Source organism: Prinia subflava, chromosome 2 (genome assembly GCF_021018805.1).
Source record: "Prinia subflava isolate CZ2003 ecotype Zambia chromosome 2, Cam_Psub_1.2, whole genome shotgun sequence".
In the NCBI taxonomy this organism is placed as follows: Eukaryota; Metazoa; Chordata; class Aves; order Passeriformes; family Cisticolidae; genus Prinia; species Prinia subflava.
This window is the reverse complement of record NC_086248.1, coordinates 86,156,787-86,177,672: the sequence shown is the minus strand read 5'-3', so window position 1 is coordinate 86,177,672 and position 20,886 is coordinate 86,156,787. Positions and strand designations below refer to the sequence as shown.

The 20,886-nt window shown below is 36.8% G+C and overlaps 2 protein-coding genes across 4 annotated transcripts in view; both read right to left on the bottom strand.

The window, feature by feature from the left end:
• Positions 1 to 8,033, bottom strand: part of LOC134547193 (potassium channel subfamily K member 16-like) — a 31,581-nt gene extending 23,548 nt beyond the window's left edge. For both annotated transcript variants that reach the window (XM_063390861.1, XM_063390860.1), the window contains exon 1: positions 1,479 to 8,033. In XM_063390861.1, the coding sequence (XP_063246931.1) occupies positions 1,479 to 1,691 (213 nt within the window). In that variant the 5' untranslated portion in view covers positions 1,692 to 8,033. The remainder of the gene's footprint in view (positions 1 to 1,478) is intronic.
• A 146-nt stretch (positions 8,034 to 8,179) lies between these two features.
• Positions 8,180 to 20,886, bottom strand: part of KIF6 (kinesin family member 6) — a 156,825-nt gene continuing 144,118 nt past the window's right edge. For both annotated transcript variants that reach the window (XM_063390855.1, XM_063390858.1), the window contains 3 exons: positions 13,902 to 13,991; positions 12,034 to 12,140; positions 8,180 to 9,208 (listed from right to left, as the gene is read on the bottom strand). In XM_063390855.1, the coding sequence (XP_063246925.1) occupies positions 9,192 to 9,208; positions 12,034 to 12,140; positions 13,902 to 13,991 (214 nt within the window). In that variant the 3' untranslated portion in view covers positions 8,180 to 9,191. The remainder of the gene's footprint in view (positions 9,209 to 12,033; positions 12,141 to 13,901; positions 13,992 to 20,886) is intronic.

Genomic DNA, 20,886 nt, shown 5'->3' with positions numbered 1-20,886 from the left:
TGTGACATGATGAACAGTCTGCTTAACCATGTAGTTAAAACATGCAGAGATACAACTGCTTCCCTGGAATAGAGATTTAATATGGGAAGACTAGTGTTTGCTAATATTAATAAGAGATAAATTTGTTACCATGTCTTATAAGCAACATATGGGTCAGAGAGTACCTGCACTTATGTATACCTTGAGGACTACCAAGTACTTTGAAGCTTGGTGCATTGTAGATGATTTGGTGCCCTCAGCCGGTTTTATCTGGAACAGCTTACAAGTGAAATTGTGGTTAATTTGGCAGAGACACAGCAGAAAAAGCGATTCTATGAGTGTCAGGCATGGCAGTGAACCTAAGAAAAGTCCCCTGAAGTCAGAGAGAGAAGAATCTGGACATGTGTGAACTCCCCTAATGTTTTGAGGGTAGTCGAGATTTGAATAAACGTTTCAATATCACATAAACTATCACAGTTAGGTTTAGAATGAGAATCAGGGTTTTCACCTCTGCAATCACTATCAGAGAGATAAAGAAAGGACAGATAATATCACCAAATCATGAAGGTGAAAAAATAGATATGTTTTTAGGCATGTCAGTTCTTGACAGCTCTAGTCATTTTCTGGCCAATGCCCAATGTTCCACAAGTAATGTATCACAGTATTAGTAATTGGAACATTGGCTTTGTAGACACAGAGGTTCAGGCACCTTTTCTACCCTTTCTGATCTGAGCTTCACTGTTTGCTTAAATCCATATATGAAGTCTGGCTTTTTGTTGATCAAAATCATATACCTTCATGGAAGTCCTCTGACTTGGGCAGTACAAATTGTTTTGAGTTTTTATCAATTTTAATGACATGGTAGAAAGAGTTATTGCAGTACTATTATGAGAATATATCTATAATACCAGGAAAGGTATCTCCAGCCAGTTTTGAGGAAGAGATTAAAATGTAATTGAAGTTGTCGTTAAATGACAACCCGCACTGTACAAAAGCCCTTTATCTCTTCTTATAAGTGATAGATAACAGTTTGTGATGGTTGACTTTATCTCTTCTTTAGGTCTGGAAGTGCAGGACCACTTCAAAGGTAGTAGACAATTTCTAGTACAAAAGTGCAGAATTTGTCAGGTTTGGAGTGGAAAACCTTGGAAGGGCAACCTACTTTAGATTTGATTCTTGTTTTTTGTTCCCATGAATAGTTCCCAGTAATAATTAATGAGGGAGATGAGAACCATGAAGTTGAAATTATTGCAAAGTAGCACAAGTGCATCACTAGATGTACTTATAGTTTGGGAGTTCATGACTGTGGAAAGAAAGTTGTTCCATACATCAAGATAAAGAAGTATATAAATGGGTTTGAGTTATTTATAAAGTTAGATATTTAATATCATGGACAGCTGATTGGTTCATATCATGCTTGGCTACTTGGCCTCAATAGTATCATTTCTTCTAATGAAAATAATGCTTGAGCCAAAATAATGGGAATCTTTTTCTCTTACCTGTACAAACTGCTCCAGGGCTTGTCTGTCCAAGCATGTGTAATTCTGCAGGAACTTGAGCTTTTCCAGCTGGAACTGGTCCCGAAAATGTGTTTCTGCCTGCTTCTCCAGCAGCTGGAACACCATAGCACCCAGGAGGAGGTAAAAGAGGTACCCCAGTACCAGCAGTGGAGTCCAGCTGATCTGCTGGCTGTGCATGGTGAGGAGGGGCATGCTGCTGATCTGCCCTTGCCAGTTCCTGCTCAGTACTTCATCAGTTACTGTTCCAAGACGTGACCGACCCAAAACACCCAGGAATCACACATTCACGTTCCCAGCTACTGCCCTGGAGAGTTTTTCAATAAAATATCAGGGTTATTTGGGGCCTACAAAATGCGACTAACAAAGAAATTTTATCCCTCCACGTCTGTTCCAAAATTAAGGGTGAACATTTATAGCTTAACAAGAGTGAGAATCACAGCATTTTTCTTCTATTAGCTTTTATCCAAATATCTCAATCAAATGAATAAAGCCCTCTGAGGTTGGTACTGGTTTCCAGTCTGGGAAGCTGAATCAAATCTGTGATTATGACTTACCCCAGGTCATATGAATATAGCGCCACAGAGTGACTCTTAAAGTCTTTACAAGTAAAGCCTTACTCTATGCACTAGACTTCTGTACAACAAAATGCTCTAAATTCTCTAATTACAGAACAAAGAAGAGTATGGAACTGAATAAATGGAAAAGTCAATAGCTGCTGTCTGTACCATAGAAATATTGCTGGCACCAGTAAAACCAGCATTCTGAAGCTTGTAAACATCCTGAATTCAACTTGGTCACACAATGGAACCCTTTTCTTTTCTGGTCCTAATAAGATCACTCCCCTCACTGCCTGGCCTACTGATCCTGAACGCTGTCAGATGACTCCACCCTTTAGTCCATAGAGTTAGAGAATAAACCACTCATGCCTGCTGCCTTCAGTCTCTGTATTGCCCTTTTAATCCAAATACTTAAGGGGGGAAGTGGGCTTAAGGTTAATCATTAGCTGAAGAAGTATCAGTGTTTCACTCATAGGAGCCTTAATAGTTATCATGCACTGGAAATGAGCTGGGCTTGCATTTTTTTCTGTAGGAAGAGCTTTATGGCAAGTGTCATCTGTGTCACTGCTTCTGAAAGAAAACAAACACACACACAAAGATGGCCAGGTGGCTAGGGCTGCAATTTTGTTATTATACTCCCTTACGGTTAAAATGTTCTGGATATAGGTATCTCTACTTTGCTTAGCATTCATATGATTTAACACCTATCTCCAAACAAGAGGTAGTGCTCACAGAAAAAGACTGTAAAAATTATTTCATTCATATCTGTATTTGGTAAAGTTCCTGGACTTTCCATTTGTACTGTGCTCGTAACCTGGGGCCAGCCATCATCCAGAGGAGGCAGGCTGACTGTCAGCAGAAGGCCACTTACCATTCTGCAAAAATGAAAACTATTGTGTATAATTCCTATCCTGGACTTTGTCTGGGACTGCTCTGACAGTAAGAGTAGGGGAACAGAAAAATTTCAATAGAGAAGTGCAATGTGCAAGGACTCAGAGCCTTGGTGGTCTAGTGGTTTGTTTCTGCTGAAAAAGCGAAACATTTGGGAGATGGAAGTCAAAGTAGCATTGATATTACTGAGCTCTGCAACAACATTACAAAGCAAACTCAGCCGAATCAGCTGAGACATCCAGCTTATTATCACTGATGGAAGGCCTCTTGTTCTGTTCCAAGGATGACATTTACTTACACAGCATCTAACAAGAGCATCCCTCTTGTGTCTGACTTCCATAACTACAAGGTACAGCTTGTTATTCCATTCCCAGTGCAACCGTATGGGCAGAAAAGCCTGGGCCTTGCCCTGGCAGGGCTGTCTCAGGTGGGAAATCCAGGTGCTCATTGTGTTGGTGTTGATAGGACCTAGGATTACCAGGGTGAGAGAATGCCAGCCTACTGATTTTCTGGAATGGATGCAAACCATGGAGCTGTGCATGGCTAGGCTGGAACAAATTTTCTCAGTTGAAGTACATTTCACAATTAAGGGTATGAAACTATAAGATATAGATAAGCAAATACAGCACATAATCAGTTTTTTGTCTCCTTCTGTTCTTTTAGTTCAGATCAACAAAGCTGCCAGCTGACAAACTTGGCAGTGTAAATTATGCCTTAAGAAAAAGTGTCTACTCGGACTAACTTTTGAGACCTTAACTTTCTAAGGTTTTGCACACTGAGTCATTAACATCATCAAAGTGTGCCTATTTCTATCCCACAGTTATTCCTACTGGTTTGGTTCTTTCTCTTCTAGCGTCAGGCTGCAATCTAGGAACCAAATAAAGCCAGAATCTGTGTAGCAGCTCAGAAATTATGCCTTGCCACAGGAAAAATGAAACCCAAATACATACATTTTGAAATAAACTGGAGATTTATGGTTTTTGTGTGAGATCTGAATTTGGAAGAGGGACTTCAGCATGGCTTACCACATTCGAATTGAAATTTGGCTTCCAGATAAAAAGACATCATATACAATGTGCTGAAATAATAATACTAGCAAATTGCTTTTTATGACAGGATGACAAAGCACACTCTCTTGTCTTAACTGCTCTTGTTGCTTTTCTAATGCTCTTCTGATTAAAAAATAAACAAAACCTGAGTTCACAAACTTTAGGAATAAAAAATGTGGAATGCAAGAACTTTTTAAGAGTAGCTGAACATGGAAATTGCCTGTTCTTCCGAGGTCCTGCTTTTCCATTGCTCCCTGCCAAGGTAGAACATAAGAGTACATCTGCTCTCAAAGCCAGGGAATGACTTCTCACAAACATATCTTGAATCCAGGACAGGACATGATCTCCTTGATTATTCCTTCATTTGTATTTCTTCCTTAGTGTGACTGACCCAAGAGGATCCAGCTTTTCCCATAGAAAATCTGAGCCATTCTAAAAAGGATAGATACCAAAATGATATATTTTGGTTTATAATCAACATAATAATAACTTTTCATATATTACTTGGAGCAAATCAAAGGGCAAAAATAACTGACATGGTATGCTCACTTTCCTCACTGGTTTTCAAAAGCCAGAAAAAATTGTGATCAGAAGTATAATTAACATCAACACAAATAAGCTGTTTCTAAATTAAATAATAAAATAAGTTGAAAGGTGTCTTGACTGATCCTGTATTCCTAAGCTTCTAACAGAGAATGATTTTTGGACTGGTTTTTCTGGTAGAAATGTCTCTACAGAACTAGTTGACAAAGTGGATGCAAAGATCCAGGGATTAATTCTTTCATGCTAAGCATTTCAGCCTGAAGAGTTTGTACAAGGAAATACTGGATTATTTTAATTTCTTTTGCTCCTTGAATGACTTTTAAACTCTGCACTTCAGAGAATAATTAAGGAAATTATTTTAGAACCATATTAAATATAAATAAGAGAACTATTGCATTTCTTCAGGCATGGCACTGCCATCTGCCAATTTTCTACTTCCGATTTTGTTCTTACTCCAAATTTAAACCAATTATTTTGACTTCCTAATATATGTTCACATAGGTAAAAACATGAAGCATTTTCAGCTAAATATTATAAAGAATGCTAAGATTTCAACAGTATTTTTCTCAGACAGATTCCACAGGAAGAAAAAAGTTTCCTTGAATTCTGTAATTATTGTATTGGAGGTAGGTCTCATTTCTGTTCTTTATCTGTATAAATGCATTTGAGTAAATCCACCATTGGTCCGGAAATACAAGTATTTGTTTAGTTCACTGTTTGTGTCAAATGAAGCACTGCAGCTGCTCCCTAAAATGAAGAGAAGGTAACCTTTAGAAAATCTCAGGTATCCTTCCTGAGCTTCTCCTCAAGGAAAAGAGAAATCTTCAGTTTTATTGTGGTGGTGTCAAATCAAGGCATGGATAGTAACCACTATAAATATTCAGTTTACTTTGCTTGTCTTACAGGTGGAGTTAAAAGCAAACATCACAGGAAGTGAAAATATTAAGAAAAAAATATTAGAAAAAGATTGTTTAACTTTGATTAAAGCAACAGTTAAAGTGATACATAAGAAATAACATAAACCCCTCTGTTTCATTGCTGTGATTATTAAAAATTCACTTTGAAAAGACAAATTCTGTATAGAGCTACAAATATGCTATATGTAACAAGGCATTCCCAGATGTTCATCTTGGCATCCATATTCATGGATGCATGTTTAGCTGCATGTTTATAACATTTATAAGATCTTAACATTTTATTATGTGGAAGTGCTCTCAGTTTATACTACTGACATAAAATACTCGCATCCCATGATTGATTAAACCAAGTAAGTGTATATTACATTATATACTTACACTGTTACACATGTGAACCTCATTACTCCTCTTCCAAGCCTCTTTCTTAAAAAACACAGGAGTGACAGAGGTTGATTGAGTTAGGGCATGTCCATCTTCCAAGAAATAGAAACTCAACATAAAGTCAGCCATTTTCCTCTTGGAGCTCTCTGGAAAGCTGCAGTGGCCAGGAAGTAGCAAAATGCCCAAGCCAAAACCTGGTTAGCTCAATGGTTTCACAAATGCAGGTCCCAACTGTGTACAGAGCCCTGGCAGATTCAACACAAATGAGAACAGGCCCCTTGGCCTTTATTATAATCTGAGTCATATCCTGACTCTCCCAGAAGCTACAGTGCTGTTACACAGCAGAGGACGTGCATCTTCTTCTGAAATTAACTGTATAGAGGATTGGAAATGTGTCAAAATAAAAGATGAGATGATCTACAATGCCTGGCATCAATTAATCTCAGAAATATCTATATGGAATCTAGCACTCTAGAGCTACTTCCTCAAGAAATCCTAACAAAAAAAAGAAAAAGAAGATACTTGGATTTATTCTGGTTGCAGATAATAAATAAATTGTATTTACCACACGACCATTGAACCAAACCCAACTAGGTATCATGTGAATTGACTGGAGTGAGATGTGCATGAGGAATGCCATGCTTAGCAATGCTGTTTTACAGGTGGCTTAGAGAGGATTAAAGATTAGGATAAATGTGGGCCTCTGATTGTTCCTTCAATGTAGTAAATTCTTGGGTTTTTTCAAATTAATCTTGAAGTTACATGAAGAGAGATTACTAAAAGAAGGAACTTTGGTTGTATGTGGCCAACAAAAATTTCTTGAAGCAATAATGCTTTCACAAAGCCACTTAGAGAAGAGATCCAGAAGCCTTCCAGCACCCAAGAGAAGGCCATCAAAAGCTGGAGCCAGGCTTTTGACAGTGTGGCTTGTGAGAGGAAAAGAGATAATGATAAAAAGAAAAGTTCAGGCTGGACATAAGGGAAAACCTTTTTGTCACAGTGACTGTCAAACATTAGAATGAATTGCCTAGAAATGTTATGTGGTCTCCATTCTTGGAGGTTTTCAAGACCACATTGAACAAAGCCCTCAGCAGCTTGGTTTGATCCTGTAGCTCGTGATCTTTTGAGGAAGAGGTCGGATTAAAGACTTGCTGAGATAATTTCCAACCTGAATTATCCTGTGAACCCAAAAGGCAATTTTTGAAGAGAGATGCAGTTTTTTAAAAAAGAGAATGCTTTATGTCTTAAGACTATTATTTTCTAAATTAGCAACCTCTTCTTTCCATATGATCTTATGAAAATTTTCAAAAAATGCAAGAATAACTTTCTATTTATTTATATGATTCTATACATTTATATGTTTTTCTCTTACTGGATGCACTTTTGTCCAAGATCTTAAGTATGTGGTATAATCTTAATCTTAAACCATTTTGCCAATCAGGTACTACTTTGTTGATTGATTGAATTTCACACCAAATTTACAATAGTGTAAAAAAAAGCTAGAGAATTTTCCAACAGAAGAACAAGGAATTATTTGGAATTATTTTCTCCCTGTGAGTGAGATGTGTGGCAAACTGAGAACAGAACACTGAATCATCAAATAGCAACAGCATCACATAACTCATACGAAGGTAGCACTGAGATCCTTCTTTTAACCAGTTACTTAAAGCTATTGGAAATGCTTCAATGTCAAATGGAAGGAGATGTTGGACCAGTGATTCTCCTTCAGCCACCTTCAATTAAATTCACAACAATGGGTATTTCACTGGAAACAAAAAAAAAGATGGTTGCTTGACCCGGCAACATTTTGGAACCTGTGGCTCTTCTCTAGCTAGCAGTGTTGAATGGAAGCAGGACTGTGGCCCTGCTCTGCTCAACAGAGCTGTATGAACAGTGCATATTCAGTACAGTGTTTATCTATAACAGAGTGAGAAGAAGAAAAATAATGACAGAGATAAAAATGCTGGGAGAAGGATATTTTAATATATTCTCCAACAAAGCAGACATATAAAAGGGAGAAGGCCTGTAGATTTTTCCACTTCTGACCAAATCCTTGAACTCTTCTCAAAGCAAGAGTAGATCTGACTTTTATTTCAGCTTGCACACACTAAATTCTGTCAAAGCTTACCAATTTATATTGCATCTGTGTTGATTTTTACAGAAAATTAAAATGTAAATAAAGGCACAACTTTAATATTTTAAATTGATTGTGTACTGGTTGTTAATTTGACAAACATATCTTCTGTAGGTTTGAACACAGAAATTCACAATGTGCTTCTGTATAATTATGAATTTGACAAAGAATTAAGTATTAAAGAAATATACATCCTTGAGAATATGACTTCTGCCAATATATTGTTTTATTTTTATGTGAACAACCCATACACTTCTAAATGCATGACTATAAGATTATCACTAGCATGAAAAGTGACAGCTTCAATACGGTAGTATGCATATTTCAGAGAAATAAACTGTACTCTGCATTACATTTTTGATTTTAATTTGATGTGTAAAACAAATTGTTTCATTACTGGATCTTATGCAATAAAATAGTGAAAATACATTGTAGATAAGATATAAATGCATTTTAATTTTCATATCTTGTTGGTGTTTCAAAGGTATTGGCCTTGTTCTGTTTAAAGCCTTATTAAATGTAGTTGTTTCTTCTGAAATGTGTATATTCTGGGAGGGTGTGTATTTTGCACAATATTTAATCCATTCAGCACAACATTTAATCCATTCAAATAAAAAGAAAACAGTTGGGAAGTTTTGAACTCTAGAATGACTTTCTAAAATACATTTGTTTTTATATTACAATGCAATCTCAATACTCTAATAATATGATATGATAACTGTTATTCCTTGAAGGGGTAAAATCTCAAACGAAATTTTATGGAATTTTATAACCCAGATAACTACTGTTATTGAATGGATATCTCTTGATGTTCAATAGGTATAATTAACAAAGCCTTATGCAAGTCAATGCAAAAAATCAATATCAGTAGTAATAAGCTTTCCCCAGATTAAAGATGTATAAGAGCATTAATACATTTGATAATTTGAACATTTAGAAATTTACAATGAATTCTCATAAACAAAAATCTTTGGCAAACTCCTGATTAATTGTTTCAGTTTTGTTAAGCATAATGCAAGGTGAAGATACTGAGTGCAAACACTCAAGTATCTATTGTTGGAGAAATAGATTTTGCTGTCAAAGACAGCTTATATACCCTTACCAATTAAACCTGTACATCTGAAGTACTTACTTGTACCTGTTTCTAAAGAGAAGAGGAAGGGAAAGATTAAAGGTCTTTCACTGTTTCTACCAGGAAATAGTGGACTGTGACAAGAATTTCATTTGTTCCCCAAGCCTGAAAGGACATAAAGAAATACATTAGACTACATTTCAATTTGCATTGTCAGTTTTAAAACAAACTTCTGAAACACAAAACAGAAGAAAGAAGATCCTGTAATTTAAATCTTTAAGACAAAAAATCATTCATCTACTCTTCTGCACTTTCATTTCTCTACCCCAACACTGAACATGGCATCAAAAACATGTTTGCTGAGTAGCCCTTTTCTAAAAAGCTTTCCAGTGTAGTTATTACAATGCTCTAACAATCCCAGCAAGGCCTTTTGAATGTACCTGCTTTAATTCCACTCTGTTTAGAAAGCAAATGGTAATAACCTACAATCCCTGAGGTAATCTTTACTGAGACCTCTCATTCCCACCCCTGCATTACTGTCACTAAGGATATTGAGCATTCCCATGCTTTCTATTTATGAAACTAATTTTCCCCTCTGTTTGCTTCTGCACACAATTATTCCTTTTTTCCTTTTTTCTTCCCCTCTAATGTATAGTAGGACCCTCAGTTTGCTTCTAAGATACAAACATAACATTTTGAAAGGGTCAGGATCAGTAAAGGAAAGAGCAGTAAGGATGTTGACAGTTTTTAAGCTCAGCAGACTTTGGCTTGACTGACCTTATGCTTCCTCATGTTGCTTCCTGCAGGGCACTGTGTGTGTTACAGTCATGCAGAGAGTGAATACATTTGCATGCAAATGTAGAAAGATGTTGAACATCTCAGTTGAAGAGAGTTTGGGGAGGAAGCAACAAAGTACTGAACTGGGACTCAGCACGCTTAGATTCTCTGTGAAAGTTCTGGCTCAGCTTAATGGCTCCAGGCAAATAATTTCTCTCTGGTTTATTTTTTAAACATTTGAGATTTTTAAAGGAAAATTATGTGACTGATGACATATAGTATTTCCCCCCAAAGTTTGAAGTAAGACTACATTCTTCTTCTATACTTCCTCTCTACCTAACTCTACTTTACATCTCAAAGTTTTTCTTTGTGGGGGCAGGAATGGGGATATCATAGCCCCTATCCCTGTCCCCTGAAAGAAAAGCCTCTAGTTCCCCTCCTTCATCTTGCTAAATTAGAATTTACAAACTTTATTTGCTCAATGGTTCCTGCTATGAACGGCTCCATCCTTTAAATCTGGAAGGTTTTCCCTTTCCTCACAAGCAAGAAAAGCCTTTTTTTATCTGCTAGGTTGACTTAAAGTCCTTCTCAGAACTTGCTGCTGAGCCATCTCTTGTCTATGACACATCAGGTCCCTACACGTTTGTTGAACAGATGTAGCCTCTTCCTTATTCTCCTGCTTCTGCTTAGCAGTGGGTTGAGTCATCCAGCCCTGCACTGCCAGCATGATCAAATGTGACTTCATTCCTTTTTCATCTACTTATGGCAGCTCATCTTGTCTAACTGAACTTCAGAATAATTTTAGAAGTGTTGACTGTCCTTTGTTTTGCAAGAATACCTTTTATGACTTGGGGTCTAAATAGCTGTCAATGTTGATAATGTCTAGTCCATTCTGAAACTGATGGATGATGCCAGGTGATAGCCACTGGCTGAAAACAACCAGGATGGAAAAGACATTTGAGAGAGACATTCCTGATATTGTGTGATTTAGGAGATGATCATAGGACAAGATGTGCTCATGTTAATTACATTACTCTATGTCACAGATTGAGTCAGATTTGGACCTTCTGAAGGTCCAAAATGTTTGTTGTAAGACATTTATCTCTAACCTTCTTCTGATGAGCTGCCTACAAATCTAGTTTAATTTCATTTGCAAAAGAAACCTGACAACAGCTTTTCTAAATAAAGACAAAAGGGATCCCAAAGCCTAAGTATGCTAAGGGTTTGCTTTGGATGAGTGTAGGGCAGCTGTTTTTTCAGCCAGTGTGTGTTTACCTGACAGTTTTCTGATAAGCAATGTGATACCAAAGCCCCACTTTGTGACAGTGCTAACACCATCTGCCAGGTGCAGATAGCTTGTTGAAAAATGCTGTCATCAGCACTGAAGTGCTGATGGAAAGTTATCGCTTCAGTAACCACTAACATGCTCATATTCTGTCTAATTGGTTGCTGCCACTAAAAACTATTATTCAGGAAAAAAAAAAAAGCACAGGTCACTTTTCTTTATCAAGATAAATTACTTTTAGGCTACCTTGCAATGCCACTGTTGTTTATGTATTGCTTTCCGCTTCCTGCCAATTTTACTTATCTAGACTCTAGAGAGAGCTTTATTACTTTATTTATAGAAAATTTCCTATGATTGCTCTCAGTACCTGATTTGACAACAAGTACTCATAGAAATTTTCCGTAGACCTTGACATAATGAAATACCTGTTAAGGACATACTCTTTGCTAGGCACAGAGAGAGCCAGTCTGCCTCCTGAGGTAGGAGTATGGTGCAATCATTTGAATAATCTTTATTTGGTTTCAACTGTTACAACTAAATTTGTACTGGATGAAAACCAAGACAGACAGTTTGAAGAAAATCTATACAGAAAAATTTGGATCATCAAGAAACCACATTCAAATGCATTTACTTGAAGGCAAATTAATATACTGTGCAGGTTGCACAGCCATGCATGTCCCACACATGCACTGATGGTGGCTTAGTAAAACAGAGAGCTTTCATAGTTTTGCACTGCCACATTGAGCTACTTAAGAAACACATCTGAAGAACCTCAAGTGTTTAGAATGGCTGAGAACATAATGTAATATAACTGAAGCCAGATTCAGTTCTCACTTGCGTCAGTATAATGTGGACTAAAGTTATTTTGGCTTTAAAATGCTGTACTAGAAATTTTGGTTTGGCTTCCTATTTTTTTGGCAGTATTTACCTTTCTTTTGCAGGATGTTCTGTCTTGCTTTAATGAAAGCTAGGATGTCAGCATCAGCCTGGCTGTCTCCAGTCAGAGGAATAGATGTGCTTGAACTTGGTGGGGTCCTGAAATAAGAAAGTATGCTTGTGGACTCAAGTGAGTGAGAAGGTTAATTTTTCTGTCTCCTCTTTTTTGCACCATGAAGGATTTTATTCTTTAGAATAAAATTGCATTGTTAGATTTGGCACAGTTTACCAGTGAATTGATCTCAGGACCTCTTTATGGTCTTATGTGGGTTCCTAAGATTAGCCACTATCTGAACAGATCAATAGAATTTTTGCCTGCAGTGGGGGAATTAAGTTTTCACACATACACAGAAGCAAACAATCAAGTGGCACTCAGGACAGCTCCTGACAGATGCAAATCCTTTGTGCTGCTGTGTCTCCAGTCCCAGCTGAACTCTTGTACCTATGCTGTTAAACCATTGACTTATGACTGCTTTTGACAGATCCTCTGGTGGTGTAAGATGATGTAATACAATGAAGCTGCTCTAATCAGCTGAGAAAGCTAAGAATTTCCACCTGCATCTTCAACCTTATTTAAAGATTAAGCACTAATTGGGACATGAGAAACACAGCGAAAAATTTACTATACAGGACAAGTGGAACTGAAGGGAAACCCTCTTTTTTTACATATCCTACCACTGTAATGATAGTTATTTTCACAGTAAGTTTTGTGTGACTAACTTATCCAGCAGTCTAATATCCTTGTCTTTTTGCTACTGATTAAGATCTCAGTTGCTGAATCAGTGAACCAAAATGGAAAAACAAAAAGAAATTACTCTGAACTTAAAACTCCTCTATTTTTATGTAATTTACAAGGTGATCACAGAACCCCAATAAGGGACAATTCTTGATTGATTTTCAGTTATTTAGCAACAATATAAAAAATAAAACCCCACAGTATCTTGAGAAGGTACTCTCTACATTCCATTTAAGCTTCTATTTTTCTTCTGCTTTTCTTAACCCAAATGCAATTTAAAATTAGGTTCTGGGGGATGAAATTTGCCACGGTTTTTTTCTGCTCTAGAAATGGATTGTTTTGGAAAATGAAAGAAAAAAAAAACCCTTGTGCTTTCTTCTTACAAATGCAGTAGGAAAAATAGTAACTTGACCATATTTTCCTAAGGATGTTAATAGCCAGAGCTGTTGAGCACAATAAGAATATAACTTCTGGAAGTAGAGTGACTTGGCACAATATTTCAGTGGGAGAAAAGAATGTGGAAATAAACACAGTAGAAAAAATAGAGAGGCTCAAAACCCTTGAAGTTTTTGTTAACCTATTAAGCTAATTTTCACAAAGCAGTACCTCTTTTGAGAAAATATTACATATAACCTTTGCCAAGCCTGAAACTGTTGCCATTTTGTTTTAATAGAATAATTTGTGGAAGGGAGATTAAAAATATTTTAAAGACAAAATCACAAGTATGAAAAAATGTCTGCCTAGTTCCTGCATTCTACAATTCTGCAATACATACACACTCTCTGACTCCTCTTATTTTCAAATGTTTTTATTTACTCTTTCAGGTTCCTTTTCTCTGAGAAGGCTGGGCAGGCACATCATGCATATTCATAAACTTATAGAGAAAAAAGCCTCAGGCCAAACACAAAACCACCTTTGTAATTCTGATGATGCAGCAGATTGTTGTAAAGCTATGTGGCAGCCTGCAGTTAGTTTGGAAGTTGTAGCAAAATCTGCAATTGTTAAAGATTTTTATTTTAATATTTCAAGACACTGTTTCTAAATAGACTGATGGCGGATTGTGAAGGCATCGTATTATTTTGTACTTTGCTTTTTCTTCTGAGTAGCCAAGGTATGGGTCTTACCTTGTTTTTAAAATTGGGTTACCAAAAGTGATTGAATTGTTTTTCACAGTTGGATCTTCATACAGGCTGTCTCTACTGGTGTCTGAAGAACTGGAATGGGAAGTGAAGTAATGAAGGAAAATGAACGAAATAAGGAAAAAAATATAGCCCTTGTGTAGGCAATATTAATACATACACTAATTAACTACAAAGAAGGTGTTTTTAAAGATTTTTAAAAATCTATATAAAACACTTGTTTATTGAAAGAAGATTTTTAGTTTAATCCATATGATGAATATGTTTATGTAGAGAATGTGGCTATGAAATAATGACATAACTTCACAAAAAATATACTTTTAGTATTTGCCTTCTAAGGCAGACTTGTAAAGCATTTTGATATATCCAATGTACGGTTTGTAATTGCATATTTAGTTCCTAAACTAAACTGACTATTGGCCAAGTGAGGTCTTTGCTCATTTTCCATTCTTGCTTTAGTCAGGCAAAATTATTACCAAAATCAGTGAGAGACTGGATAAAAACTCAGTGAGGACTTTGGGATGTGGCTTGTTGATGATAGCCAAATATATTGCAAACAGCTGCTGTGCATTCCTGCCTCTGCAGATTATCATTATCAAGGAAGCTCCCTATTAGGGAGGCAGTTTTCCACCACGGATATCTAGGGACTCTGCTTTTCCTGGGGATTGCATATACTGCCAGATCTGGTGCCAATCTCAGAGTGGAAAAAGTAAATTACTTAGTGTAAGGATTTTTCCAGTAGATGGCAGGATTGGCAAGTTCTTGTTTTTCTAACTCTGCAGTATTTTGTTCATTGTTGGCTGATGAATTGATATTTCTGGCAGAGAACTTGAAAAGGGAAAGAAATTTATTACTAAGATTTTACTGTATTACACTGTGCCAGGTTCAGTTTTGCAGAAGATATTGTGCCCAGGAGCATAAGTCATTTTCAATTGAACTGCTCCAGGTTTGCTGAATGATTCTCTTTAACTCCTCAAGTCCCACACCATTCACACCTGCCTAATTCAACTAAGGCAGTATCTTACTTAATGTTAATAATATTCTGTACTTTATTACACCTACATATTACAAGAGCTAGAAAGGATGTGTGATGTTATTACCTACTATGTGGTTTAATAATATCTGGGAACCTCATATCGTCATTTTGTTTTAGGATTTCCTGAACATTTTTTCCACTGATTTGGCAGTTCTTAAAAACAAAGTGATTTAGTGTTTTAAATTCAGTTTTCTTAAAGGCTTCTGTGTCTGTGCCCTGAGATGCTGAGGCATCCAAGTCACATAACCACGGTTTAATAAATCGCTACACATCAACTGAACCATAGCAACCAACTGACTCTATTCTTAGCCTACAACAAATATAAAGTAATGTGACTTAATGTGATTCTTTTTCATTGCTTTCTTTTCATTGAAATAAGTGTCTTTGCTTTCTCTTTGCCATGCACAAAATGTATAAGTTTACAAATACTATGAGTCAGCTGAAGTATTGTATTTTTAAGTTGCAATAGTTTATATATTGGAACTACTTGCTTCCATTGAAATAAAAAAGAATTATTACCCAAAATTGTTAAATCCCCATTTGAAAGATTTATATTCAGATTGATTTAAAAAAACTACAGGTGTGGCATGGTTGGAACTGCAGGGATATCACTTTTAAGTACACTTTTAAGTACATTCCTGGACCAGAGGACAATATGGCAAAACTTGCCTTAGGGTGCTCTGGGAGAATATAGCACCCATGCAAAGCAATTTTAAAAAACATACTTAGACTGAATGAGATGATGCCCAGAATCAGGAAACTAACATTACTGTACTTAGAGATGGACCTTAACCTCCTCTCCTGTGCCTGTGGGGTTGCAAGGACACATTTTTATTGTGGGATGCAAACTGTTCTCCTGGAAGGTCAGGAAGTTTGCAAGGAAGCTTATAACTATTTTTTGAAATGACTCAAAGTTCTACTTCCATGTAAGAGGTTAACAATTAGTGTACTAATCTAACAAATGAGTCCTTCAGTTTGGCTCAAATCCATCTTTTTTCTGTCCTAGAGATTTCTCTCATTCTTAGGCTAGAGGGATGCTCTGTATGGGGATAACTTGCATCCTTCATACTGCAGTTCTGATAATGGCGTTGCAAGTTGAATCATAAGGGGACAAAAGAGTGTAATTTTGCTGTGCAATGGTTTGTATGCTCAGATGCAACTTCTTCCTAGAGTGTTCTTAGAAGGCAGGACACTCCTTATTCATCCGAGCGTTAGATGCTGCTTTAGTAACGCAAAAAATGGAGAAATGTTCTAGGAGTGCTCTAGATTTAATGGAAAGTCATTATGCCAGCATGGGGTGGGGTTAATGATACCCCTCTCTGTGGGACCAGGATGAAGGACTGGACATCTCAGGATGCTCCAACAAAGTCAAACAAAACCACTCCTGACACACTTTAGTGTGATGAAAGTCTTCTTCAAGCAAGGGGTTGATCCAGAGATCTCTACAGGTACTATTCAACATTTCTGTAATGTGCAAACAGGCATTCCTGGATCACATTTTGGATTTGGGTGGACATACATGGTATGTAAGTCATGTCTCTTTGTCTGTCACCTAAGCTTTAACCTCTAACATTATTCAGCTTGTTTTGACAGTGTATAATTCCTATTTTCATTCTGAATCTATCTGATCTTTCCTTGGGTTGAATTTAAGAAATCTCAAAGGCCTTTTTCTGACAACTTCAGTAAAACTCCTACTTTTTTCTGGATATTAAAGATAGTCTGTCAATTTTATATGTCTGTTTGTTTTTATAACCTTGTACCTGAAGTTTTACCCAGAGGATAACTTTCTTTTTTTGGGGGGTTGGGGGTAGAGAATCCTTTGTTGGGGGTGTATTTCTCAGTCAGGCATGGAGCAGTGGTCATAGAGATGTACACAAGGTTGCAGCAGCATGTCCCTTGCTGCAGGAACCCAAGGACCAGAGACAACTGATCCATCAAGTGCACGGGGTAGAGGAGCTGTAGAGATGATACGTCATGGTATGAATACTTAATTTGCCAGCCGAAAAAGAATGGAAAATCTGGTAGATTAAAACGGAAAGTGAAAATTTGAAGGTGTGCAACCTCTGTAATATCAAGAAAACCTCAGCTGTAGTTGTTCAATTATCCTGAGCTTTGGACATGAGGGCAACAGATGTTCAGTATACAGACAGGAAAGATTCAAGCTGCTTAAAAGCCGAGCATTTTAGTAGTTGGATACAAAATTAAAATTGGCCTAACTTGCAAATTCATAAATAAAATTTTCCAGTTGTTACCAAAGAATGTGAAAACCTTTGAAATGTCACTAATTGATGATGTTGTTCCCAGATTATGTTTTATAATTATGTACCACTGCTGAAAATTGGCAGGAATAAAAAATGATTAGACAGAAAATGCTGTAAAATATGTAAACATTGACCTTGTTTCATAGAACATTAATATAGGGAGTAACTGTTGCAATCCAGGACAATAATTGTTAAAAAAAACTGATGCTCAAAGTCACCAGACAACATGAAGAGTTATTTGAAAATGTCTCCAAGGGAATTTAAAGTGCCAGGAAGATTTTGAATAAGAAACAGAACAGCCGAGGAGTCTGTCGAACATACTGTGGGGCTTGCTGGAACAGGACAAATGAGATGCAGTAAAAGGAAATGAGTGAGGTTAAGGAAGACTTGACTGAGATAAAAAGGAATGCATTCCTTCTGGGAGGAGGAAAAAAATCCAAATTTTTTATAAGAGTTGAATAACTATCTAACATTTATATGATTCAAAGGGAATACAAGAACCGTTCAACATTACTGAAGCTAAATGTTCAGTGAGAGGAGCAATTTGAATAGACAAGGGTCTGATAAATTCCTTAAATGAAAGCCATTGTGGGAGAGACTGTATGAGAAAGAACAAAAGGCTGTGCTTGAATTCTGAATGTGTGGAGCACACATGGAGTGCTGAGCCTGACACGCATTTTCAGACTTTTTGCAGGCTTGACAGAAATCCATTAAGAGACATAAATATATATACAGTATGAATTGCAGGTAGCACCACAAGCTTTCAGATTTCACTGACTGATGCAGAGATGGTCACTATTCAACTCTTTTATTAACATAGACTCATTTTGACACTTTAAGAATTCAGCCATTTTTTCAACTGAAAAAAGAGACATTTGGCCATGAATCAAGTGCCTTTTAGGTGTATGTATCCTTCTTAAGCCTCAAGAGGATTACCAGCCTCGCTTCTCTGTTATTTTAGTTATAAATTAACTTAGTCTAAAATAAAATTTGACCCTTCCCAAGGCTTAATTTTCTCTGGAAACATGACTAAGGCATGTCATACAATAACAATCCACACAAAACATGCATTGCTGCAAAAGACTTTGTTCAAACACATATAAGAATTAGGAATATACCTGTGTCTTTTGCATGCTGAGTTATATAATTTATTATTTCTAGCCTGAAGATTGTATTTACATCCATTCCCATTCAAGAGTTTGTCTGAATGGTTTTACTGAATACTTTGTCTGTCAACAGCAGTCTTAGAATTTAGCCCACTATTGAACACACCCGTTAACAGAATCCCATCTTGGAAACAGGTTTTATTTACACCACATTAAAACAAACCAAATTTGTGTCAGCTTTTGCTTTGGTGGCTGGTTATTCTGCTGGGTGAAGATAACAATATGATTCTGAAGAAAGAGAGGGTTGATTTTTAGACAAGTTAGAAAAAAAGAGCCATTTATGTCTCAGGACTATGTGAGAGAAGTGTCTGTAGCCTGGACTCATTCTACACAATTATGGGAAGTGGTAAGTAAAGTTCCTGTGTCAACTGGGGCCAAGGAAATCCTTGGGAAAGAAATAGTCTACTATTTGATTATTTTAAAGTCTGTGAAATTTGAAACCATTATTCTAAAATGTTATTGACTCAGGTACAGGAAAAAGTAAATTTTCATGCACAGTGGAATGTTAAGCCTATAGCTTCTGCCTCAGAAAAAGCAGAAATAGTGTTTCTACTTCCATATACATACCACTGGAAATGTACCTGTGTAAGATATGTTTAAACAGCCTAACATAAAATAACATCAACTTTCTAGAACCACAGAAAGGAAAGAGTGCTTGACTTTTAAAGATTATTGCAAGAATATTGATAGAGATTGGAAAATAAAACTACATTCATCCCAACTCCCTCTAAAGTTTTAGTTCCAGAAGATAAATATCCTGTGTCTGTGATATTTATGCAAGGATCATCCAGTCAGCCTCAGTCAATATGCCCATTACTTAGGCACAGAGAAACTGTTCACTGTAAAGAACATCTGCTTTTTACTGGAAATCATGTGGGCCAGTACAGGACTCTGAAGTAAGCTTGGCAGCTGAAAGCAACCACGCGCCTTTCCCCATTCTAGTCAAAATGCCAGATGGATTTTTCTTAGACTTGTCCTCCAGTAATAAACATGAACAGTAAAGGCCTTTGATGGAAAAGCTTAAAAAAACATAAAGAAACCAGTTATGCAATTTGTTTCTGAGCTACAGTAGGGAAAGGAGGATTCATCACTGCTGGAGGCCATTCCCCCATTGCACTGGAAAGTGCCTGGGCATTACCATATGTTCTTTTTAGTTCTAGAATGTTTAATTAGAATGCAAAAGGTATTGCTCTCCTGAGCAATGCACCAGCACACCAACTGAAATTTGTTGTTCCCAAGATCAGGGGGGCAGAGAGGTTGCACAAGAGGTCCTTAGTTCAAAGGACAGTGCAAAGTTAAAGAGAGTGACAGTCATGGATTGCTTGAGCTAATTTGGCTGAATTTGTGCTACACTACAGCAAAAATGCTCTCTTCTTCTGTTCCATCAGCTTTTCTCTGGGACAAGTAACCTTCATTCTGAGACCAGAAATGAACATCACAGATTAGGCCTAAAACCTGCCAACCATTTGCAAAGTGATTAATGCCTAAGTCTAAGAGAGGACACAGAATAAGAACCAAAGCAAAGTAGAGAAGACTGGAGTTGGTTTTCATCAGTTTGAGAGATCTGAAAACGTCTTCTCAGAAAACTTTAGACTATGTCTATCATTTTCTGTACTGATTATGGAGCATTTACTACAGATATATGAGAGTGTAAAATAAAACTTATAAGCTATTTTACAGTTTTAAGAAAATTTGGTATTCATTATTTAACAGCATGTAGGAGATATGTTTACTGAAAAGCAGGAAACATCATTTATGCAGATTACTGTCATAAAAATGTAGGTAAAGCCACAGAGAAATGTTAATTGCATAATGAGAAGGAGGAGAGAGAGGCAGAAAAAGAGAGCAAGAGAAAGGTGGGGAGAGAAATAGGAAGAGGGTGGGAGAAAGGAAGAAGAAAGGGGAGAGAACACCTCCATTTATTGTCCTTGAATATGGAAACCTGCACAGTTAGGTACGTGGTTTCTTGTACTCTACTTCCCCTGATGGTTATGAAAAACCTATTACTGCAAATTTAAATTAGGGATTTTGAAATCAGAGGTGACTGTTAATGAAACAACCAAGAAGATTACATTTCTCTCCTGTAGATGACACATGAGCATCTTACAATATCAAATATAATATCATTGCATAATAATATGCTGAGTAAGTATAGTGCCATTTTTCAGTAGCAAGTCTATCTAGGATATATATGAAATAATTTTTTGTTTGTTTGTTTGTTTGTTTGAAGTCCCCTGCATATATCCCAAAGGAGATACAGTCTCCTCATACAGCAAAACTGGCTGATAACAGGCTTGCCTTTCATAGCTGTCATGGGGCCCCTAGAGAAAGGTTTCCAACGTTCCAAGACCAACAAGCCAAAAGAACTGAGGTCTTGTGTTCAATAGGACTTCCAAATAACTGAGTGATAAAATTTCATTTTCTACACAATAATTTCTTTTGTAACTGAAAATACAGTGTTTCAGTGTGATATTTGCAAAGTATTCTGGACAACTGCACTTTTACTA